Raw genomic sequence first — 26,405 nt, 5'->3', positions numbered from 1 at the left:
TGGACCTTCACATAGCAACATTACAGGAGACAAAATTTACCTTTTTTTTTAAAATAAAGATACTAAAAAGTGAAACTTTAATGCTACATTCTTTAATATCCATAAAAAATTTCAACTCAAGTTTAAATACTTTTTGCTTTATTAAGGAAAGTATAAAATATTCTACATTTTAAACACTATTATTTTAAGATTCAGATATCTCTTCATACTGCCAGCGTGTTTCCAATACTTGCACAGTACATCAAATAACTGTAACTCTGAAAAATCTTGAACTCTGAAAAATAAACACAAAAAAACACATATTGATGTAGTGTGCCATCCTAACAGGGCAGGGTGATCCCTGTCTCCCCTAGTGATTAGTGAGGCTGAGCATCTTTAACTTGTTGGGCATTTGTGTGTCTTTGGTGAAATGTCTATTCAAATCCTCTGTGCATGTTCTAATCAGGTTGTTTATGTTCAGTTTTAGGAGTCCTCTATGTTATAGATATTATTCCCTGATGTGGTTTTCGCCATTGTTTATTGAAATGGCTCCACACTGGATATGTGTGCCCAGGGGAATTACCAGATCAAGGGGCATATGGGGAATTCCCTGTTTGTTCAATGGTTAGGACTGAGTGCTTTCAATGCTGGGGGCTGGGTTCAGTCCCCTCAGGGAACCAAGATCCCACAACCTGCAAAGCATAACCAAAACCCAAAATAAAACAAAAGGGTACCTGTATTTACAATTAATACACTGCCACCTAATTGCTCAGGTGTAAGAGCTTACACTAATTTACACCTCCACCAATTCCATTATATTCCATTATATGCTCAATGATCTCTCCAGACAACTTAAAAGATTTTTTGTCACTTTTGAATTAATTAAGATATACTAACTGGAGTTTAGGGAACAGCTAAAGAATAGAGGCATGGTGCATGTGTGTAGTTGTGTCCAACTCATTGTAACCTCATGGACTGTAGCCCGCCAGGCTCCTCTCTCCATGGAATTCTCCAGGCAAGAATAATGAAGTGGGTAGCCAGTCCCTTCTCCAGGTATCTTCCCAACCCAGGGATCAAACCTGGATCTCCAACAATGCAGGTAGATTCTTTACCATTTGAGCCACAGGGAAGCTCAAAAGTTTCATGGAATTCTCCAGGCAAGAATGTTAGAATGTCTAGCTGTTCCCTTCTCCAGGGGATCTTCCTGATCCAGGGATTGAACCTGGGTCTCCTGCACTGCAGGCAGATTCTTTATCATAGGCCCCAAGTAAAGAATAAGACCTGATTTATTACGTTAATGGCTCTTAAGAGACAATGCTGATTGTAATAAACACACTACCCACCACCTAGCTAAGGAAAACAGGCATTTGAAAGTCCATGAGTTTTTCAAATTTTACCTTTTTTAGTAGGCTGGTGCCACTTTTCTACACAGACATTAATGATAAAACTTCCTGGGTTTTCCTTGGGGTTTTCCCCATTTGTTTTCTGTTTCTTTTTTCAGTTTATTTGCTTTGTATCTCTCAGCCATTGAGACAAGATCCTCTGGGACACTCTGCAGCAAATAAATGTCTTATTAGGATTGAGATGATTCTTTTAACATATCAGCTTTTCTGTAACATACTAAGATGCCTCCAAATAGTCAGAGAATCTCCACAATTGATTGCAGATACCTTCCCAACAGAATGGAATGTGTTCCTCTGCATAGTCAACACTGAATTTTCAAGGTAGAAAAACCAGTCTGGTGGTAAAACTCCCTGTCAGTAGGCACGCAGCCCTCCTGCTCACATGGCCCTTGGCTGCTTCCCAGTGCCTTTATCTGGTGCCGTTTTCTCCTCTCGTGCCCTGCTTCTCCTACACACTCCAAACTCCACCCACCGGGCTCTTCCTCAGCAGCGTCCAGTGACACGCCTCCACATTAGAACAGGCTCCCCAGTTATACATTATATCATTTATAGCACCTCATCTTTGCCATGTTACGACCCTCAAAACACACATAATTATTTGCTTAATATCTATAATTCCTGAAAGGCTGTAAGCCCCAGTACTTGGAATAAATGAAACTTGAACCTTAGAAAATAAGAGTTGCATATTCTCACCTGATTTGCTCTTTCCAGAATATTAATTAATTCACCAGCAATCTTCCAATCATTTCTAGTGATAAGGGTAATAGATACCCCAGTCCTCCTTCAAGGGGGAAAAAAGTTAATGTAATTTGATTTATAATTTATATTAATGATTCAGCTAGCAAAATGGAATAAAACTATAGCAAAACGTCAATTTTTTCGCACGCCCAACTATGTACGATGCATTAAGATTTAGCCATTCAGACAAAGAAGATGTAGTACATATATACAATGGAATACTACTCAGCCATAAAAAGAATAAAGTAATACCACTTGCAGCAACATGGATGAACCTAGAGATTATCACAATAAGTGAAGTAAGTCAGACAGAGAAACACAAATATCATATGGTATTATTTACACATGGAATCAAAAATGTGATACAAATGAACCTATCTCTGAAACAGAAATAGAATCACAGACATAGAGACCAGACTCATGGTTGCCAAGAGGGATGGATTTGGGGGAGAGATGGAATGGGAGGCTGGGATAGCAGTGGAAGCTTTAGTACATAGGATGGCTGACAGCTAGTTCCTACTGTAGGCAGCACAAAGAACTATTAATATATTCAAAATCCTGTGATAAACCATAATGGAAAAAAACATTTCAAAATGTATATATATGTATCACTGAATCACTGTGCAGTACAGGAGTAGTTAACAAAACACTGTAAATCAACCATACTTCAGTAAAAAAAAAAAAATTAGCCGAAATAGCAATTTGGGATCTAATCTGCAGCTGATCAAACAGCACATCACAGGGGTTTTATGAGTTTGCTCGAAGAGAGAAAGTAAAGGTCCTCTTTTTCAAAGTAAGGATAGTCTGTGAAAAGAATGAGGGGTCTCCCCCAGGTTGGTGGGCAGGCTCCACAGACTTACCCTGCTCTCCCGGTACGTCCCACTCTGTGGACATATTCTTCGATGTTTCGGGGAAAATCATAATTATAGACATGCGTTACATCATGAACATCAAGACCACGACATGCTAAGTCAGTAGCAATCAGTATTCGCACTTTACCTGAAGAGTGAAGCCCAAAGAATACAGACACATTCTGGTACAAACCAACCCAAGACATATCTGTTCCCTATTAGCTAATCAGGTGAAGAATTACTGCTTTGAATATCAAAAAAAACTTAAAAGAGAGTGCATGGGGAAAGGGTTACTTAGTCTTTCGTTTTTATTTTTTGGCCACAAGGCATGTGGAATCTGTTCCCCAACCAAGGATGGAACCTACACCCCCCTGCATTGGAAGTTAAAGAACCTTAAAGAATTTTAACTTCTGGCAATTTACAACAGAATAGATACCACCATTCAAATGGTTCATGAATCATGTCAAAGATATATGCCTTTCAGGTAAATTCGGACAACCATCCCCCACTGCAAATTCTTACCTTGATATCTAGGTTCTAAACATGAGTTGGAGAGAGAGAATCTGATTAACATTTAGAGCTAGTTCTGGGATCTTTTAGCTGAAGGCAGATTTTAGACATGGGTTCCATGAAAGGGGCCATCACTGAGGAAGACCAGGCATTGGGCAGTTTTAAACAACAATACTAACTGTATAAATGTACCTGTTTTAAAGTTTTTTAATGCTCTCTCTCTATCACTCTGTTCTCTATTGCCATGCAGAGACTCTACTGATATACGCCGGATACCCAGGTCACTTGATAAATGATCAGCCCTAAAACAAAAAATAAAGTCAGGGGTCTAATTGCTTATTTGAATACCACAATCAATTCATTACTGTTACTTCCCCTGGCAAGAGTCTTAAGTAATGTACATACTGTAAGACATACACCCTTCCCTCATTTGAAATGATTATACAAATAGAAACAACGTTAAAACAAACACACGACTGATGATGTCAATGTAAAAAATACACTCACACAGCTTTCCGGCTGACAAATATTATGACTTTGTCCTTGGGAGACATGCTCTCGATGAAAGCTTGGATATGTGATCTTTTCTCATCTTCTGTGGTGACAATTATATTTTGTGTCACGGTACTTACAGCCTAAAGGATTCACAGATCATAATACATCAACATTAATGGGCAAACCCCTTAATGGCTCAAAACCCATTTTACTTCTGTCATTGGTTAAATGCTTTAATAAACTGCCAGCAGAAAAAGTGGCAAGTTCTTCCAAAAATCTCCCATTCCTACTCAGGGATTTAGAGCTCAGTCTTTGACTTTTTACCACTTAGTTACTCAAGATAAGCTTGGAATTTCGAATGCTTGTCAATGAGTTGAAAGCAACTGGTTGCTATCATTTGAAATGGAATAACCATGGGTTGAGGCCAAGCTTACAATAACCACTGCCATGAACTGTGGCTATAGCCTTTACAATGTCCAGCTTATGACACTAAGAACTTCAATTAAGTATTGTGACAACTTAATACAAAATTTCCAAATATCATTGTTACCATTTTTCTGCCCCCAAGATGAAACAGATTTTGAAGTCTTTATCCTGACTTTTGTGAAATCTAATAAAATGGGCCTAGGCAACAACTTGTTATTAATTACCACTGATTTAAGTAAAAGGTCAATTTTCATTAATAATTAGTTAAAAGGCCAATTTCAATTATGAAGTGAAAGGCCAATGAACTTTATAATGGCAAAACATTTATAAAATTAATAAGATATAAATAGTAATTAAAAATAAGCTTACGACTAGATCCAAAGTACCAACATACACAATCATGGGCTCTTTCAAGTAAGATTGTGCAAGTCTACGGACAGCATATGGCCATGTTGCACTAGAGATAAAATGTAATATAAAAACGTTAAAATGTTTTTTAGGAATCAAACATTACTAAGTTTCCCTAAGAATGCTATGAACCAAATTACCCAGGAAAGACAAACAGTACTTTTTAATGAGGCTGATTTCATAGAAAATATATGCTTCAAAATGAACTGCTCGAAGAAGCTACTAGATGAAATCTTCAAATAAGTTTAATAGGTTTATAAACAAAAGGTGAAGGAGAGGTATACCTTTCCCATCTACGGGGAGCTAAAATGAATTCAGGTGTTAGATTAGTTTTCTCTTGGCCTTTATAAATGGTAAAAAATAAAAGTAAAAACCCAGTGTTTTTCATACACTGTGTGTGTGTGCATGCTCAGTCATGTCTGACTCTTTGCAACTCAATGGACTGTAGCCCACCAGCCTCTTCTGTCCGTGGGATTTTCCAGGCAAGAATACTGGAGTGGGTTGCCATTACCTCCTCCAGGGTATCTTTCCAACCTAGGAATCAAACTTGAGTCTCTTGCATCTTCTACATTGGCAGGCAGATTCTCCACCACTGCGCCACCTTGGAAGCCCTCTCACACATTGTCGGCAGACAAAACCAAGAGCTTGAGCCAAATAAAAACATTTTAACTGTAATGATGATTGGATATGTAAATTCAGATGTTTCTTCAGTGATATATTATGAAAACAACCACCTTCTGTACTTTCATACTAATTAACAAGGTTTACTTAGGAAACAAAATGAATAAATTTAGTGTATTTCCCCAGTTATATACTCTTCCTTGCCTCAGTTTTATCTTGGCTAAAGTGTTCTGTGATCAAATATTCACCTCTAAGGACAGACGGTTACTTTCTCTAATCTGAGACCCCCTATAGAACAGTCTCCCCAGGATGTTTTCATAAAAATCTTATTTCTAATTCAGGAAACCCAATAGTCATTGTTAAGCTGTTGCACTGAGTTGCTATACTAAATGATAACATATCTTTCACCAATAGATCTCAAAATACTTTTATGTAAGGTTTTAAAATCAAATGAATTCCGTTCCACTGGTTCCTACTTTGCAGACTGGCAAATTAAACATATACCTACCTTGTCATAATTGTCTGCCTGTCTGGGCGTACATCTAATAAAATCTTCATTATCTGGGGTTCAAATCCCATATCCAGCATTTTGTCAGCTTCATCTAATACCTGCATTAGAAAGGGCCAGATTAGGGGAATTTCCTGGTGAACCAGTGGTTAAGACTCCGTGCTTTCACTGCCGAGGATGTGGGTTCGATACCTGGTAGTGGAACTAAGATCCTGAAAGCCACACGGCAAAGCCAAAAAAGGGCTAGATTAGATGTGGATGGTAGCTAACATATATGTTCTTTCCCTATGAATATTAAGATAGCTTTCTCATTTCCTCCACTACCTAAACTATGTGTACTTGCAACACCACTGATCTGTTTGACAACAAATAAGTTTCTAAATATATTTAATGAAAATAATTTAAATGTCTATAAAGTATTCATGTGTACTTGTGTATTCATTTTGTACTTATCTGCATTTTCTAACATTTATAAAATATTAAAATGGAATTATCCTTAAAATGTGTATTTGAACAAACTAGAGAGAATGAGAAGCATTCCTAGGATTTAAAACTATTATAAAATGGACAGCCATTTTAAAAGGTTTGATGAGAGCTAAGTTCTTCCTCTCAGGACCTCAAACCCCTGCTCCAAGATTACCAGGTAGGTTATGCTTTTCAGGTACACAAAGTTATTCATCTGTAGATCATGGAGTCTTCCGGGAGTGGCGATGATAATGTCTACACCTTTCGATAAATCTTTTATTTGTCCATCTCTATCGCCACCACCATATATACAAACACTTAAAAAAAAAAATACAGAGGTTCATGTTCAGGTGGGGAATACCCCATCACAATTCAAAATCCCAACCAACCTAAGCCCATTTGGGGTATAAAATTTTAAAAAGTATATAAATGAAAAGTATTAGGCTAAGTATAGTCCTGGCTCCTTTCTAAGAACGAACCATAGCCATCAACCCACACTGATGTGTCCTACAAGGTTCACATTCAAATCTTAGTTACCTGACCCCACTGCCCCAGCTACAGTCAATTTGAATGAGGGGTAGTCAATGCCTGGCCACATGCTGAGCCAGTTGGCTTCTCATTATGTTTGAAAACAATGAGGAGGATATCTAAAGCTACAGAGGATTAAAATGCTGGTGCAGCGATGGCCAAAGAAAGCAACTCACCTTTTAAGACCTCTGTATGAATATTCAGAGCACTCGGCATCCACCTGCAGAGCCAACTCGCGAGTTGGGGTGAGGACTAACATGCCAGGCCCATTCCTGGCTCTTGGGAGAAAAAGCACATCAGTTTCCATCTCAGGCACACAGGACCTTCGTCCAGTGCCTTCAAAATCAGCAGCAATGAATGCCTAAGTCATCAACATGCACCTCTTATAAAAAGTGGAGAAACAAAAACAGCCTGACCAAAGAATCCTAGAGCCCAGACATGAGCCTTCTCGTGGAATACAGCCAGTGCTTTTCTGTGTCAGACATTCTCAGAGGACTGTACTGAACGCGGTCATTTGAACAAACTGTTTCCAGCATCTCACTGTGAAGACTTATGGTGGATACTACCTGCTGCTTCCTGAAAATGTTTCATCCATTTATATCCACCCACATAACAGAAAGTGATTTTTCCCTGTGATGAAGCACTGCCCTTGGACCAGTGCGATCAAAGAAATGTTCATTGCATTTTTTGGAATCCTTATCTACTAAACCCCTAAAGAGTACCCAGATGTAGAAATTCTTACACAGGTTGGGAGGCAATATGAATAAATCCAGGCATTAAGTAGGACAATGTCTTCCCTGTTCCAGTCTGGGCTACTCCTATCAGATCTATTCCTTGTAGGATGATTGGCCATGCCTGTGACTAGAACAGAATGATAAATATTAAAATAAAAAGTACATTTCTTTCTGTCAAATATTGCTCCTCTCCCAGCTCCAAACTTCTCAACATTTTCAGTGCTAGGCAGTGGTGGGTGTGCTGGGAGGATGCTTCTAAGAGACGGCTGTCCCAGGTGTTATAAGTTCAAATGATCAGAAATTGGCAGAGGCGGGGGGAGTCAGTGAAATGTTAGAATTAAAGAAAGCATACCTGAATTGGTGTTGGCTTTTGAAAACCTGCCTTTTGAAGATTTCTCATAACTTCAGGGTAACAGTGAAATGCATCCTCAAAATTACAAATAGGGTTAGGAAGAGGACGTTTCTCACCATCTTTCATGTCATCACAAATTATATTATAATTTTCCTTCCTTTAAGAAAATAGAACAAGGATTAGCGGCTTTGATCACTTTACTCCCCAAGCAAGAACTTTTTTTCCAACATTAAGGGCATATCTAGAAATTCAATGGCAACTGATTAAAATCAGACTGTTGGTTAAATTATAGTAAAAAAAAAAAAAAAAAAAAAATACGAAATAGAAGCTAGTTCATCTTTTTTTACCAGAACAGTCCCAAAGAAGAAAAGTAATTACAATATACGTATGAAAAATGAGCCAATGAAAATTTCATGTAAGGCTGAGAATAGAACCTGAAAATTATATGCTTCATGAATCAAAGTCAGATTTGGCAAACACCTGAGGGCCTATAAGATTTCACACACATTTCCTTAATTAATCCTTCAAAGCAATCCTCTGAAGTGGGAATTACTCTCATTGGACAGGTGGTCTTAATAGTTATCCGTCCACAATCAGAGCACTACCTCAATCCTATAGAATAACTGCTCTGTCTGCTGTACCATACTAGCTTAGTTTTATAAAAGATATTAATAGAAAAAAAATGTTACCATTAGGACTTTTAAGTCCATATAATAAGGATTTAAAAGTAAGAAATTATTCTACTATTCAGATATCAGATCAATTTCTTAGGATTTTCAACAGTTGTAGAAGTAATTCTATAAAATTACTGCCAAATAGGACAGAAACTAACCATGTCTCTCTTTAAAATTAAACATCAGAATTCAGCTCCTTAATTATATGGGCTATATTTTAAGTATTTAATAACCATATATGGATAGTAACTACTCTAGACACAAATATAGCCCATTTTCCCTCTTTGCCAAAAGTTGTACTGATTAGAAATCTCTAATATATAATTTCAGATGCAACCCAAGTTTTCTTTTGAATATGGAAGCTAAAGTTTCAAATGCAAACATTTAAAGTCTTTTCTGAGTGAGCTAATTTACTAGCCTAATTCTACAAATACTCACTAAAAAGTATTAAAACTAACCCACCTCCAGTTGTCTACTTGTTCTTGTGACATTGAACTTGTTTTTTCTGACTCTATGTAAAAGTTTTTCTTAACTGGAGGCAAATCTGGGGAAAAAAACAACATTTAAACTTCAATGAGTAATGAGAATTCACATTTTACTGTCATTTATTCAAAGCAATAGAAATCAAACTAAAATATATATCAAGTTCGCCTTGCAGACATGGGGATTTTAGACAGTTGTTCTATACTTTGCCAACTTCTAGGAGATCTCCATTTTTGGTTTGTCTTTCAATTACATTTTTCACCCAAGAAAGATATCTTGAATAAAAAATAAACCATGCTTCACAAGACACTCAGTCATCACAACTGATGAATCTTTTCTCATAGCAGGCTAACTTTCTTTGCTTTGAAGATCCATCCCACTACTGTTAAGGAATAAAATATTTACCCTCATTCTATTCTCTGAAGCTAATTTGTTTCCTTTCTTAAATGCTCATCAGAACTCTACCAAACAAATCCTCTTTCTGTCCCCTACCTCCGCCCCAAATCTTCTAACACTTGTGTTGTGATAGCACTGGACAGGCAGACCAGTGCAGTCACACGATAATGGTCACTGCTTAACTTTAAATAAATGGTGTTGTTTTTCTGTCTCATTCTGATCAAATGAAGCTTGAATTTACTCTGAAATTCAATGAAAAATATGGAACATTATACTTAATATATAATTCCAAGTGAGAATTTTAAAAATCTGTTTCCTCAAGAACTGTATGCACTTATTAAATGTTTTTCCCATTTTATTTTGTCCTTCTTGGTTAAGAAACTCCAAGATCAATTTTTGCTCAGTCACAGCAAAATGTTAACTTATGGTTGGCAGGTTTACTCACTTCAATTCCCTTTTGCCCCAATTTTCTAATTTTATTAAACTTGTGCAGTGAGTTATCTCAAAGAAGACAAGATATCACATTTTAACCTCCCATTTATAACATAAACCACAACACAGACATAGAAACTATCATGCCCGAGGCACTACTTGTAGCATTTCAAATTCTACTGTCATTTTGCATATAGATTTCATTACTAAGAGCAACACTTTTCTTACAGAGGTTAAAAACCTCAATTAAGAGGAACAACAATATACTATATATAAATGCTGGGATCTAGCACTAACCTGCCCACTTTTTCTCATTCCATTTCAAAATGTTTTTTCGGAGTTTATCCCAATCAATTAATTTCTGCTCTCCTGAAACGTCCTTTATTGTATCTTTTCCATCTGAAAGTTGGACAGCAGCAACATCTGTTAAAAAATTCCACATGAGTTTCCAAACAAACCTAACCAATATAAAATCCCAAGACATTTTACAATTTTCTGTTTTAATAACCCAACAATAATAATGCCTGAAACATAAAATTTAGGAATTTAGGACAACAGTGCCATGACAATTCCGGTCATGGTTTATCAGTTATTTACTTCAGATTTCTGAAAGGCAAAAAAAAAAAAAAAAATTACTAGAGAAGTTAAAAAGCATGAGCGCCTGATGATTGCTAATAAATCACACATGACTAAATCTTTATAATAATACTGTATGGCAGATGCTACCCCAAGTAAACAGAGGTAGTAGTATCCTAGAGGCTTTTTAGAGGTATTTTCCCAAGAAACACCAAGATGCAAGGTTGCTAGCTGAACACAAGGCTCTCCTGGAAATGGCTTAGTAATGACTTTCTCTCTAGTCCAAGTATATTTGAGATTTTTTAAAAATATGAAATACTTAAGCAGTTTTGAAAGTCAGTCACATTCCAGGGAAATGGCCATAGAGAGGAGGCTAGGACTAACCCTTGCTCTACTATCAACAGCAAAGTGTATTAAAAGGTTATTCTGTTTTACTACTAAAACTGCTAGACTTAACCACAGACACTAAGTGTTTCAGTTTGAGAAAAAGTATTCTGGATTTCTTAGAAAAAAATTCCTTCTGTACAATACTAGATTTAACGATGGCAAGCCAAAGCTTTGTTATCAGGAAAAACAGCTATAATACGGCTTATGACACTGAATAAAACATTTAAAATTTTACAGGACTTTAAGGGGCAAAACAGACTTACCAAGTTTGGGTTCTGTGTTGTATTCTTCTTGCTTTTTAACAAGATCATCTATCACTGTTTTTGCTTTGGTCTGCATTGCCTTGGTGCCAAAGATTCTTACTTCTGCTTCAGGATACCCTCTTATTATCTAGATAAGGGGGAAAGCAGGTGAGACAAGTTCCTTACCATTCCTCTGGCGCTCGTCTCATGTAGTATAAAAATGTAAAGGAAATACAGGATTGCCATCAATCACCATCTAAGACATAATGAATGCACTACAGCTTAGATGAGTTTTTAAAAAGAAGTATGCAAAACTTTGTCATCTTATCCAAGTTACCACCATATGTTAATAACAGGACAGAAAATAGTTAGGAATGACCATAATTCACCCTCTTTAATGACTTAAGAACACAGAAAATTTACCTGTATTTTCGTGTATGTTGAGCTCTGGATCTCTTTTATATTTGACCCACCACGACCTGTTTTTAAAATAAAAGAATTTTTAAAAAATGAAATCAATTACAGGGAACCTACTACCTACTCTGCTTAAAGAACCTTCTCTGCTGCAGCTGCTGCAAAGTTGCTTCAGTTGTGTCTGACTCTGTGCGACCCCATAGACGGCAGCCCACCAGGCTCCCCTGTCCCTGGGATTCTCCAGGCAAGAATACTGGAGTGGGCTGCCATTTCCTACTCCAATGCATGAAAGTGAAAAGTGAAAGTGAAATCACTCAGTCATGTCCGACTCTTCCCAACCCCATGGACTGTAGCCTACCAGGGCCCTTCATCCATGGGATTTTCCAGGCAAGAGTACTGGAGTGGGTTGCCATGTCCTTCTCCAGAACCTTCTCTAGTTCTTCCCCAACTGTCCAAACAAAGGCTCCCAAGGTTCAGTAATCACGTTCAGTTTGTTAAAAGGGAAGCAGAAGCTTTCTATTCCAAATTGTGTGGGTGATAGGAGGCTCCTTTCCCCAGATACAAAGGATTCATCATCAGCACAAGCAAAGACTAACTGGATAAAAGAATGTGGATAAATTGGAACCCTTACACAAAATTCAACCAAAAAATTCCAATTAAAAATGTTCAAAGGTCTTGAAGAGACCCTTCTTTGAAGATTTATGACCAATGCATGTATATAAAAGGATGATGAAATCATTGGATATGCAAATCAAAACCACAATGACGTATCACCTGTTAGAATGGCTCTCATCAAAAAGACAAGGGTTAACAAGTTGGTGAGGACATGGAGAATGGGAACCCTTGTGCACTGTGGATGGGGATGGAAATTGATGCAGCCACTATGGAAACAGCATGCAGATTCCTTTAAAAACTAAAAATAGAACTACCTAGGATCCAGCAATCCCACTTCTGGGAACTTAATACACAAGCATTGAGGAACTTCCCTGGTGGTCCAGTGGTTAAGAATCCACCTGCCAATGCAGGGAACATGGGTTCCATCCCAGGTCAGGGAAAATCCCACAGGCCTCAGAGCAACTAATAAGCCCATGCACCACAACTACTGAAGCCCACATACTCTAGAGAAGCCTGCAACAAGCTGAGAGGAGCCCTCACTCTCCGCAACTAGAGGAAGTCCATACACAACCAAAACTAAATTAATTAAATAAATACATTTAAAAAATCCTTTTAAAAAAAGAATTGAAACTAGGATCTCACGATGATAGCTGAATTCCCATATTCATTTCAGCATTATTCACAATAGCTCAGAGGTGGAAATAACCTAAGAATCTGTGAACAGATGCCTGGATGAAGAAAATGTGTATGCATTCAATGCAAGTTATCAGCCTTAAAAGGAAATCCTGCCATTTGTGACAACAAACATAAACCTTGAGAGTGAAATGAGTCAATAACAACAACAACAAACCCTGCAGATTCCACTTCTACGAGGAGTCTTATGAAATCAAACTTACAGAAACAAAGAAGAATGGCAATTGCTGGAGGGATGGGGGTAGGTGGCATGACGGGGAAACAGGTGAATGGGGAAATGAGTTGATAATAGGGAGATTCAGTCATGCAAGATGAAAACCTTCTACAGACCTGCTACAAAAATTGTTATCACAATCAACAATACTGTAAGTGTATGCTATTTACAACAATTTTTAAAAGGGAGGCAAACCTTAATTCCAACCATTTCTAATTGCTTTTCCAAAAAGGAATTATAAGACTTAATATATTTGAAGGAAAAAAAACCCTGTTTTTCACCAGATAAATCATATTCAAGTTAATACCCTACACCTTATCTAAATTTGCTGTCTTCTTTGTTGTTCATTTCACGGTAAGCTGCCAAAGATCTGAACTTTTTTCCCCAAAGATTTCACAAGTCTAAGAGTTGGCTCTCCCAAATCACAGTCTCTATAAACTATCACCTAACCTGCCTCTTGAGAAATCTTGAGAAATCTGTATGTAGGTCAGGAAGCAACAGTTAGAACTGGACATGGAACAACAGACTGGTTCCAAATATTGGAAAAGGAGTACGTCAAGGCTGTATAGTGTCACCCTGCTTATTTAACTTATATGCAGAGTACATCATGAGAAACACTGGGCTGGAAGAAGCACAAGCTGGTATCAAGATTGCTGGGAGAAATATCAATAACCTCAGATATGCAGACGACACCACCCTTGTGGCAGAAAGTGAAGAGGAACTAAAAAGCCTGATGAAAGTGAAGGAGTGAAAAAGTTGGCTTAAAGCTCAACATTCAGAAAGCTAAGATCATGGTATCTGGTCCCATCACTTCATGGCAAATAGATGGGGAAACAGTGGAAACAGTGTCAGACTTTATTTTTTGGGGCTCCAAAATCACTGCAGATGGTGATTGCAGCCATGAAATTAAAACAGGCTTACTCCTTAGAAAGAAAGTTATGACCAACCTAGATAGCATATTTAAAAGCAGAGACATTACTTTGCCAACGAAGGTCCGTCTAGTCAAGGCTATGGTTTTTCCAGTGGTCATGTATGGATGTGAGAGTTGGACTGTGAAGAAAACTGAGCTCTGAAGAATTGATGCTTTTGAGCTGTGGTGTTGGAGAAGACTCTTGAGAGTCCCTTGGACTGCAAGAAGATCCAACCAGTCTATCCTAAAGGAGATCAGTCCTGGGTGTTCATTGGAAGGACTGATGCTGAAGCTGAAACTCCAATACTTTGGCCACCTCATGCAAAGAATTGACTCATTGGAAAAGACCCTGATGCTGGGAAGGATTGGGGGCAGGAGGAGAAGGGGACGACAGAGGATGAGATGGCTGGATGGCATCATCGACTCGATGGACATGGCTTTGGGTGGACTCCGGGAGTTGGTGATGGACAGGGAGGCCTGGCGTGTTGCAGTCCATAGGGTCGCAAAGAGTCGGACACGACTGAAAGACTAAACTGACTGACTGAACTGAGAAACTATCAAGTGGTGCATCAACGCAAAGGACGTCAGAAACCTCTGGGTGGGGCGGGGGGAGGGGACAAGCCCGCTCGCGGGCAGGTGACTGGTGACGAGGTGGGCGGGGCGGGATTGCCCCAGGCCCCGCCCCCGCCACGCACCTTTCCGCGCCCAGCTAAGCTCTTACCTATCACGGCGCCCACGCAGTCGTTCTTCAGCTTGAAGGAGAGCGGCGGTTCTCGAATACCCGTGCCCTCAGGCTGCTGGAGGCCGAAGGAGCCCCTGCGGCCTCCACTTGTGCAGGTCCTCTGGCCTCTTTCAGCGCCTTGGCTCAGCTCCTCCGCCGGCCTCGTATTCGGAGCCCGAGGCAGTGCCTCATCCCGCCGGGAAGCAGCGACCCAGGAGGAGGCGTTGGCGCCGGTTTCCGGCCGAGACATGGCTCCGCGAACAAGATCCGGCCCTGCACCCTCGGAGGAGTGCCGCCGAAGGCTGGTCCTCAAGGGCCGCCACGCAGCCGCGGCTCAGGCGCTCGCGCGCCGGCGCCCCGCCCAGGCCGCCTCCCATTGGCGGACGCCACGCCCTGAGCGGGGCCGGACCAATGGCCTCCCTCCGTTCTGCCTCCCCTCGGACCCGCGAACGCCGACAGGAGTTGCTGCGCCTGCCTGGGTGCCTGGGGCCCTCCGCGCTCGCATGCGGCCTGGCAGTCGCGAGGAACCGCGTTTCAGTGACGCAGACGCAGCAGTCATGGCCGCAGTGTTTGTTGTTTTTGAAAGCATAATGCGCAAATATTTATTTTAATTATTTCTATTTGAACGGTCTTATTTCTGGAGAATGGCAAGACATTTTGTACTCTTTACATTCTTTAAAGGCTTCCACAGGTTTTGGCAAACACATGTGATCCTTCAGAGTAGCTCTAGGTGTATCAGTGGAGTCAGAATCAACCGACCTCACCAGCGCTTTAAGACGTGTTTAAGGTGGAAGCCATAGCACTCTGCAACTTGCCTAAACTGATGAGGCAAAGGTCCAGGGGCTGCCAGCTTCTTCCAAGTGGGTTGGAGCCTTGCATCAGGCATGCGAGACACTGGCAGTGCTGCATTCCAGAGATGTGCCGAGTCTCATGGGTTAAAGTCTTACAGACTAAATGTAGATAGTCTGACTTGTTTATATTATTCCTTTATTATCATTTTTTAAATCTTTTTAAGGTCCATGGACTCTTTAGTGATGTCTCGTCTTCAACCCATTTATGATACTGGTAATTTGTATCTTCTATTTTTCTTAGTTTAACCTGGCTAGAGGTTTATCAATTTTTCCCCCCAAAGAACGAGCTTTTGGGTCCATTGGTTTTCTCTTTTGATTTCCTGCTTTCAATTTGATTTTTACTCTTTTATTATTTCTTTTATTTTGCTTACTTTGGATTTAATTTGCTCCTCTGTTTCCAACTTCCTAAGGTGGAGACTTAGACGACTGATTCTAGATTTTCTTCTTCTTTAATATATGTATTTAAGGCTATACACTTAACAGCATTTCTATCTAAGCAGTTTTCACTGTATACCACAAATGTTGAGTTGTATTTTCATTTTCATTTAGTTCAAGCAGTTGTTACCATCAGGACTTCCTTGGTGGTCAAGTGATTAAGACTGCACTTCAGTGCAGGGGCCCAGGTTCTGTTCTTGGTTGGGGAAGTTCCTCAGTGCCTCTGGATACAGGAAAAACAAACAAACACACACTAAAAGTCAAAAATTATTGTTCCAAAATTGAGTTCCAATATTGAGTCCACTCACCTGCCACACACCAAAGCCAATCTACTGACCCTCGCTTATGATGAAGAAAATTACAGTGTTTATTTGTGGGGCACCAAGTAATAGAGAGGAAATGAACCCTGAATACACTTTGGAAGGACTGATGCTTGAAGCTGAAGCTTCAATACTTTGGCCACGTGATGTAAACAGCTGACTCACTGGAAAAGACTGTGATGCTAGGAAAGATGGAGGGCAGAAGGAGAAGAGGGCAACAGAGGATGAGATGGCTAGATGGCATAACTGATAGGATGGACATGAGTTTGGGTGAACTCCGGGATATGATGAGGGACAGAGAAGCCTGCATGCTGCAGTCTGTGGGGTTATGAAGAGTTGGACATGACTTGGTGACTAAACAACAAGAAGGAGAATAGGCAGCTCATGCTTAAAAGGCCTGAACTCCCTGATGACTTTCAGGGCAGAGTTTTTAAAGGCAGTATTTGGAGTGAGAGCTGAGGCTTATGGAATTTCTCACTGGTTGGTGGTGATGTAACAAGGTGTTTTGGGAATCTTAGTCATAACCTTTTGGTTCCAACCAGTCTAGAATCTACACGTGTTCAGCATATTGGCACCATCCTTCACCTGGGTGGGGGTATTTGGTTTCTGCATAACCCTCAAAGATATGTTTAAGACTGTTACCTCCTCTCTTGAGGAGGAACTGGAACTGTTTTATGGCTGACAAATTTTTCAGGCTATCTTGCTTAATTGCTGGTTCTGGTCTTACTTAACCAAAGTTCTGGTTCCTCCTTGAGGAACAAAACAATAGGCCTTTGAGTTCTTGTGGAGGAACTCAAGTCCCACCCAGATGGAGGATGGTAACTTACCGATGAACAGACCATTCCTAGAGCACAACCCTGATACCTTACCACCAACCAATCAGAAGAAAGTCATACACCCTGCAGTCCTCACTCCAAATTTTGTCTTTAAAATCTTTCCCCCAAACCATAGGGGAAGTTTGGGTAATTTGAGCCTAAGCCACCCATTCTCCATGCTTGACCCTTGCAATAAATATTTCTTTGTTCCAAAGAGATATTTTGGTTGTTTGGCTTCAGTGTGCTAGGGCGCAAAAACTTGGGTTGAGCAACCTAGGTATGTCTTTGTATTCAAATAGGCTTCTTGTAGACAACATACTGTTGGGTCTTGTTTCTTGATCCATTGCGACAATCTCTGACTTAACTGACCACTAACATTAAAGTGATTACTGAAATAGTTGCTTAATATCTGCCATATTCATTACTGTTTTGTATTGCTGAGCTTGGTTACAGCTCAGGAGTTTTATTTGGTAAACAAAGGATAGTACACCCTCAAAGCATGAAGTGGGCCAGCCCTGAAGGAGAGGCCTCAGCCTGTCTTGGCTCCCTCTTTTTGTACTTTTTGTCTGCTGCCCTGCAAGCCTGCCATACGCAAATTAGGGCATCATCATCAATCAGGATGATAGCGTGGAAGTGGGCGTGTTTGTTTCACCTAAGGTTCCCACTCCTGTCTGGGGAGTTTTCCTTAATTTCCTTTTTGCAGGCTTTTCTCCTTTCTCCATTTTGGACTCCTTTTTCTATTCTAACTACCTAGCATTGCTGTTGTCCTTTATTCTTGTTTTTGAACTTTCATTCTTTTCAACATTTTGTGGTTTTAATTGTGCAAATTAATTTTATTTTCTCTCCTATCTTAGTTGAACAATTATTTTGCTTATTTTTAATTGAGTTGTTTTATTATTGCAGTCCACGGGGTTGCAAATAGTCAGTGACTTGGTGACTGACTGAACAAAAACAACTTTATTGAGTTTTAACCATTCATTGTCTAGTTTGTATACAAATCCATTATTAGAAATGTGCTCTGCAAATAGTTTCTCCAAGTCTGTGGCTTTTTTTTTTTCCTTTAAATAGTGTCTTTCACGATTAAGTTCTGTTTTTGTTTTGTTTTTTTGTTTGTTTGTTTTCCTGCACTGTGAGGCTTGTGTGATCTTAGTTCCTGACCAGGGATCGAACCTGGGTCTGGCAGTGAAAGTGCTGAGTCCTAACCACTGAACTGTGAGGAAATTCCCAGAAATTTTGATTAATTTTTATTTGATGTTCTGAAGGATTTTCTTCACTTTGTTCTGCCATATAAAGGTGACCTCTACAAACATTTAAAGAAGAAATTGTACTAGTGATCTAAAATCTCTTCCAGAAAAGCAGGGAGTTCCTAACTGAGACCACAATTACCCTTACACCAATATGAACACTAAAGTTGAATATGGGTTTTGAGTGGTAATGATGTGCAGATGTGGGTTCATCATAGTAACAGATGCACCCATACGGTGACGGGTGCTGACTGGGAGGGAGGTCCCGAGGGAGGGGTGGAGGGTTAATGAGATGTATATAGGAAGCCTCTGCACTTTCTGCTCCATTTTGCTGTGCACTTAAAATTACTCTCTTAGGCCTTTTTTTTTTTTTTTTTTAATTTAAGTAGAGCTTTATGTCTGTCCAGCTTCCCTTTTTTTGTTTTGTTTTGAATTATCTAATTCCTTCCCCTTGGGTGTTTGATTAGGAAAATTAGCATTCTGATACTGTTTTTTCATTTGGGGAGAGATGGTGAAGAAAGAGACATCTAAGATACTAATTCCAGATAGTATAAATCTTTGTACTTTTCTTATACTTGCATTTTAAATTATTCATCAAATACAGAAAAATGCATCGCCACCCTATCTGTGACACTAAGGCTTTTGTTATCACCAACTGGGACTTAGAAGGTCCTTCACTTAAGCAAGTAAAAAATCGGTATGATTATGGGGATTTAAGGTGAGGCCTATCACCTACTTGCCCCCTCTAGACATGGATAGAAAAGGAACAAAAGGGTGAGTTCAAGCATGATTCTGACCTGAAAGGCCCTGGAGGCTGTACTTTCTTCAGACAGAAATGTGTCCACTGGCTCACACACTGACCTGGGGTTGGACAGGTGACACTGACTTCTAGGTCTGGAGTGGGGCAGGGACTTGTCCTGCTCCAAAGGCAGGTGAACTAGCACGGGTCCGCCAAAGTCATACCTGGGCCCTTCTCCGCTGTAAAATGCTCGAGCCTCGCAGGTCCGAGGCTGAGAAGCTGCGTGGTGGCCCACCTCCCAGGGTGGGGCTGGAGGTCACCTCTGTATCAGCCCCAGGAACCAGCAGAGTAAGGAGCCTCTTTCCTACAAGGGGACTCAAATACTTCCTAGTCAGAGATGAGCAATTCTACCCAAATTTTGGCACACACCAAAATGAGAACTCAGCAGGAACTGTGATTTTGGAAAACAGACCCTGTAGGGCTTAATTTGTCACCTGGACCAGGGAGAATGGCACTGTCTCAGAGAGAGTCCCGACCAGCAAACGGGTTCTTCTCATTCAGTTGTTAGACTCCTGTGAGGTGGGCGTGCATGTCTCCATTTCACAGATAAAGAAACCGAAGTTGGGGGGTGCTGTCCTTGAGGCCCCGGGGGAGGGGGAGGTGAGGCCCAAGCCAGGCTTTCCTGCAGTGCCATTTTTCTGGCTCAGTCAGTAAAGAGTCTGCCTGCATTTCGGGAAACCTGGGTTCAATCCCTGGGTCAGGAAGATCCCCTGGAGAAGGAAATGGCAACCCACTCCAGTATTCTTGCCTGGAGATTTCCATGGACAGAGGAGCCTAGCAGGCTACAGTCCATGGGATCACAAAGAGTTGGACTTGACTGAGTAACTTATACTTCTGTTTTGCCTCTCAAGACCCATGGGAGCACGATTCCAGCCTCAAACTGCAATTGCTGCACCAAGAAAAAACTGTAGTTCCCTCAGGACAGTTAAGTGTAGTTTTAAGGTCATATATAGAATTAGTGTGTTCATTATGTATGATCTCAAAAACTAAAAAATATAACCAAGAGATAAACTTATTCCTTCCAGATTTTTTACCAGGCAAACTTTTGGAAATTCTGGAAACTGGAAACCATATATTAAATTTTACAGTCTGACTTTCCCCCTTAAATTTTATAAAATAGCATTTTCCCATGTGGTTAGGCATATGATTCTTCACTATATACTTTTCTGCTTCTAATTTGTCTTTTGACTTCATATTTCAGAAGCAGGGCATAGATGAATTCTTCCCCCAATTTAAAGAAGTTTTAATTTTATATAATTTAGTAAAAACCACCACTGTTCTTTTATGGTGACAGCATTTGGAGCCATGATCTAGAAGTTCCCCTTTACCCTCAAATTATATAAACTTTGATCTATATACTCATACAGTACTGATTTTTTAAAAAAATTATATTGCCGTGTAGTTGATTTACAATGTTGTTTAGTTTCAGGTGTACAACAAAGTGATTCAGTTATAATATGTATATATATTCTTTTCCAGTTCTTTCTCCTATATTACAGAGTATAGAGTGTTGATTATATATTTTATATATACCAGTGTGTATATGTTAATCTCAACCTCTTAATTTATCCCTCCCCCTCCCCCCAGCTTTCCCCTTTGGAAACCATAAGTTTGTTTTCTAAATCTGTGAGTCTGTTTCTCTTTTTATAAAGTACATACATATTTATACATACTTTCTCTGGGCATATATTAATATCTGGAGAAAACCATTCTTCAAAAACATACATGCACTCCTGTGTTCATTGCAGCACTATTCACAATAGCAAAGACACAGAAGCAACCGAAATATTTGTTCATCAAACTATGAATGGATAAAGAAGATGTGGAACATATATGCACAGTAGAATATTACTCAGTCATAAAAAGAATGGAATAATGACATTTGCAGCAACATGAATGGACCTAGAGATTATCATACTAAGTCAGACAAAGATAAATACCATATGATGTCATTTATATGTGGAATCTAAAAAGAGTATACAAATGAACTTATTTACAAAACAGAAACAGACTCCAGCACTGCTGTTTATTTTTTGTCTTTATTTTATTCATTTTTGGCTGCACCATGTGGCATGTGGTACCTTCCCCAACCAAGGATTGAACCCACACCCCCTGTAGCATAAGCACAGAGTCTTAACTGCTGGACCACCAGGGAAGTCCCAGAACTGATTTGTAAATGATGGAAAATGCTTACGTTCTTTCTGGAAAAAAAATCATTTGTGTACATCAGATAGTCATCCATGTTTATTTTCAAAATGTCCCTGCACTGGTTTAAAATAAGTTTAATTATGTGCCATATACACACGTACATATGCATTGCTGTACTTCTGGGCTTCCTATTCTATTCTACCAAGACAAGGAGACTTACAGGAACTTGTATTTTCAAAGAATGACTGGCTACTATATGTACAATATGCTTTAAGGGGGAAAAGATTTTGGAAAGTTGTAACTTAAGCAGCTGTAAGTCCACAAGAAAGTGATTACAAAGGATGGTGATGACGTGGACTGGTTTCTTAGCAGTGGAGGTCATGAGAAGCAGTCCTATTTGAAATTTATTTTGAAAGTAGAGCTTACAGGACTTATTTAGAGCTGTGAAATTTGACAGAAAAAGAAGTGTCAACCTGATAAATGGGGGAGGCCTTTACTGAACAGGAGACTAGGGGAGGGCAGATGCTGGGTGCAGGTGAAATGAGAGATGCCTGTTACAGTGCAGGTGCCAAAGAGAGAGCTGGATACAGTAAATGTTTTACCTCCCTATGATTCTTTGTAGCTTGACACAAATAAAGTTGCAAAAGAAAAAAAAAAAACCAATATCTAAAGAGAGTAAAATGTGTTTGTGCTCTTTGAACTAGTAATTCCACAGCTGGGATTCTTCTAGTTTTAATGGAAATATTCATAACATGCAAAGATGTTTTTTGTGTATAAATAATAGTAATAGCTGGAATTTATTGATCATTTGCTATTTGCTTGGCACAATTAAGGGCTTTAAATGCATGAATTCATTTAATCGTCACAACTCTTAAGATGGAAGGACTTGTCACCAGCACCCCCATTTATTGATGACAACTAAAAAACGGAGAGGTTAGACATCTTGCCCAAGGTTGCACCCAGCTAGCGAGTGTAGCTCGAGTCAGGGATTGTACCATGAGGGGTAAGAGGAAGTGGAGCAGGCTCCAGAATTCAGAGCAACTAGCCATTGTTGTCTGCAGAATGTCGCAGGCAGTCTAAGTGTGCAAGCACATCATCGTGCATAGTGGAAATCACCTGCTGAACTAGGAAAACACTGTGAGCTGGAAATTGTGCTGAGTTCTTTGCATGCAATGTTGATTTAATCTCCTAAATGTTCCTACAAGTATCACTATTTTTACTGTCCACATCTTACAGAGGAGGAAGTCGAGGAACAGAGAAGTTACATACACCTCTCCAAGGCCAGTAAGCGGCAAGGGTAGAGCTGAAATCCACATTTTTCTATTTCTCCCATAAACACTTCATGCCAGGAATTGTAGTAGGCATACCTAGAGGTAGAAGACTAAGTCTCAGTTCTCAATGACCTACAGCCTATCTGAACAAACAAAAGCAGATCCAATTGTCCTTTTGATCCCTTAGTCCCCAGAGGCTCCTGTGGACTGAGTTGGAAAGCCCGGGGGGCGGGCCCAGCACGGAGCAGTCCCCAGGGAACACTTGGGTACCACGTATAGTGCCGGGGCTCATCCGCTCCTAAGAGGCACACCCTTGAGAATCCCGGGCCCTGGCCCCAGGTCTGGCCTGATACTAGGTTACTGGGGTGGGCCGCCCCTGAGCGTGGCCCAGGCCCTGCGCCAAAAAGCCCAGGGGCCCCCTGGGGGCTTCTTGGGTTCCCAAGGGTTGTGGCATCCAGCATCCACTAGGACACTGTGGGGGCCTCGTCCCAAGAGGAGGAGTATTTATCTATATTCATATGTCAGGCACACATCGACCTGCGCATCCTTCTCTACTGGTTCCAAGGAGATCACTTATAAACCAGGTGGTCTTCGACCTGCCCATGGAGCAGGTGGAAGAGATCCTAGGTGAGTTCTAGAGAGGGGCACGCTCCACCCGAACTGCTCCGGCAAGCTTCTCCACCTTCCACGCTCGTGGCCGCGGGTACAGTCATTTCCCTGCACCCAGAGCAGTCCGGCCTGCCCCATCTTCGCCTCTCTCACAACCCAGGCACCAAATCCTGCACTTCAAGCAACTGACCGAGATCCCGCTGCAAATGCAAACTCTGGACCCCATGGGCCTGGCCGGGATCTCGATTTTCCTGCCGCCCTAGAGACAAGTTCAGTCCACTGTCCTTTGCAGGAGGAGGCAACTGCTCATCACCGGAACGTGGGAAAGGGCTGCACGCTCGGAGCGTGAGTTTGAGGACGAGGACGGGTAGGGTGGAGACAAACTGGGGCTGTGACCTGGAACGGCAGCCCTGTTCGCCTTTCCGCGAGCTCTAGGGAGCTTTCCAGAGTTCACGATTACTCCCTCACCCCCACCCTGAGCGCTCTGCCAGGGGGAAACACCTCTACAAGGCCCCTGAAGACCTAGCACGAAGTGAGATGGAAGTGGGGGAGTCGGTGTGTCCCTCTGCCCCGCTCCCACCCTCCTGTGTGTGCTCACTCAGAGGCCTCTGTCTCCTTGCTACTCCATGGACTGTATGTAGCCCGCCAGTCTCTTCTGTCCATGGAATTTTCCAGGCAAGAACACTGGAGTGGGTTATGCCATTTCCTCCTCTATGGGATCTTCCAGGGATTGAACCCGCATCTCTTACGTCTCCTGCATCGGCAGGCGAATTCTTCACTACCACGGCTACCTGGGCAGCCCCTTATAAAAGATTGCAGACATTTAAGGGAAAGACTTGTCTTGTTCCTACCTGAGCCTGGTGTCCCTGTTGCTCCCACCCTCCCTCGTCTGAAGAGCTGCGGAGGGTTAAACCGGTCCCCCGGTGCGAAGGAGGTGGAGAAGGCCGGTTGGCCATGTCTGATCCAGACTCTTCTAGTTAATATCCAGTTTTCCGGCCCTCGGGCTATGCAGACATAGCCGTGCCTGTGAGGCAGCTCGGTTTAAAGAGAGTCCCGGACTACTTCGGACAAGGCTGGGCTCTCGGGAGCCGAGGCGCGTCGCCAGGGTCCGTCAAGTCATAGTTCCCAAATGGCGTTTCCATCTACAGGTCAGCTGGAGAAATTCCTGATCGTGATGTGGGAGCGGCCCGGGTTCAGCGGAAGCAGTCACGAGCCTCCAGCGGGTCTCAACGTGGACTTTCCCTGCAATGGTCGCGTGCCCCAGGGAGGCCTCAGGGCCCCGGGTTGCCCACTGGCCACTGTTGGAGGTGAGGTTAAACACAGCCTCAGTCCAGGGCCGGGAGTGGCACTCCGCTCCCGCTCTCGGTTCTTGGGACCTGTGTGTAAAATGAGGAATCCGTTTTTAAAGCCGGGTCATGATGACTCCAGGCCAAGTTCACCTCCTCTCTCCTGCCCTTGACCCCAATCTCTAGGGAAACCACTTTCCCTCCAGCCCGTCAGAACAGAAGCGCCCTTTTTTGTTTTAACTCTCAGATCAGTGGGGAGTTCTAAGGCAATCGATTTGCATTAAAAAACAATGAAACCCAAAGCAAAGCGGGGACCGCGAGCACCTGTTTCCGAGTTACTGGGGGCCTGTACAGCGGGATTTGGGGCTTGTAGCCTGCAGTCAGGCTTCAGTTTCCTCCGTCTCGAGGGCTTTCCTGGCCTCCTCCGGTCTGAGCTGCCCGCACAGGATAGAAGAGCAGCCAAATTAGAATCAGAAGCACGTGATATGAAGTTTAAAATAGGCATGCAACCTCCACATCCCACAGCCCTAAAAAAGGCCAGGAGGCCCCACTTCCTCCCGCCTGCGGAACTCTGTCCACACGCGGGGTGTACTAATGCTAAATGGTTCTCCCAGAGAGTCTCGGTTCTCGGAGGCGCAGAAGTCAGCTTCAGGGGCTTTCTGGTAAGGAGACGAGCGGTCCCTGAATTCACCTACGTCCAGCAAATGAGAGAATGGTCAAAACCAGGGACCAGGAGTGTGAATATACAGACAATGGCCAGACCAAACATAAAAACAGAATTCTGACTCACAGTCTGCAGCACTCAGTCCAGGAAGGCAAACAATATCTATGACAATTAACACAAGAGGCCAGGACTTGATTAATAACTGACAGCTTCGCTCATTTTCTCTTGCCATCAACTGAGACCCAGCTGGGAAAGTCAAATATGCACCCCTACTCAATCACATACAATGCTCTGTTTCCAGTTAGCCCACCTATGTTTCCCCAGGCCAACAACTCTTCCTTCAGGCACACCTTTTTTCCATTTTATATAAGCTTTTCCCTCCCCTCTGCCCACTTTTGAGACTCTGCCAAACACAAATGATGGCAGTAACTTGCTATAGCAACCTCTTAATAAAAAGCCTTCACTTGTTCCCATTTGGGTGATCTTTATTTCCCCACAAGATAATCTATGAGTTGATATTATTTGAAGTTGTGGGACTAGTATTATTGATCATTTATGCTATCCTTTCTACCTTTGTATATGTTTGAAATTTCCCACAATAAAAATTTTAAAATATTTCAAAAATGTCAGGGTCATTAAACAATAACAACAGCAGAGACTGATTCTGTATTAGCTAAAAGTACATTATTGGGAAAAAACTGGGGAAATTGAACTTGGATCATATGTTACACAAGAGTTTAGACTAAAGTTAAATTTTCTGAGTGAACAATTGTACATGGTTAGATAGGAGAATGTCCTTGCTTTTAAGAGGTAACAATGAAGTACTTGGGATAAAGTCATGATGCCTGCCACTTACAGACAGTTCATGAAAAAATATATGCAGGTAGAGAGAAAAGAAACTAAACAAAACATTAACAACTGGTGAAACTCAATGAAAGGTATAGAATGTAAATTTAATGTTCTTAGAATTTTTCCATTGGTTTAAAGTTTATCAAACAAAAAAGCTGATGGAAAAAGAGCACAATAAAATACATGTATTAAGTTGGTACAAAAGTAATTGTGGTTTCAGACCATGCATTTTAAACCATAAAATGCAAACATCTTTATTAATGTGCAAACATCTTTATTAATCAAAATAGGAAGCATTACAATTAACACATTTTTGCCAATGAGAAATGTTTGTTCATT

At 41.1% G+C, this 26,405-nt stretch overlaps 1 protein-coding gene across 1 annotated transcript; it reads right to left on the bottom strand.

The window, feature by feature from the left end:
• Window positions 1-1,414: 1,414 nt before the first annotated feature.
• On the bottom strand, window positions 1,415-15,025 carry DDX43 (DEAD-box helicase 43). Its single transcript, XM_065911837.1, has 16 exons — window positions 14,776-15,025; window positions 11,632-11,687; window positions 11,230-11,356; window positions 10,301-10,426; window positions 9,155-9,236; window positions 8,019-8,175; window positions 7,675-7,793; window positions 7,109-7,210; window positions 6,580-6,721; window positions 5,940-6,040; window positions 4,772-4,859; window positions 3,989-4,116; window positions 3,674-3,783; window positions 2,981-3,119; window positions 2,076-2,163; window positions 1,415-1,531 (listed from the first exon to the last, which is right to left on the bottom strand). The coding sequence occupies exons 1-16, from the start codon at window positions 15,023-15,025 to the stop codon at window positions 1,415-1,417; spliced, it is 1,932 nt and encodes a 643-aa protein (XP_065767909.1).
• Window positions 15,026-26,405: the final 11,380 nt, after the last annotated feature.

Source organism: Muntiacus reevesi, chromosome 19 (genome assembly GCF_963930625.1).
Source record: "Muntiacus reevesi chromosome 19, mMunRee1.1, whole genome shotgun sequence".
In the NCBI taxonomy this organism is placed as follows: Eukaryota; Metazoa; Chordata; class Mammalia; order Artiodactyla; family Cervidae; genus Muntiacus; species Muntiacus reevesi.
This window is presented reverse-complemented; position numbering and strand designations above follow the sequence as displayed.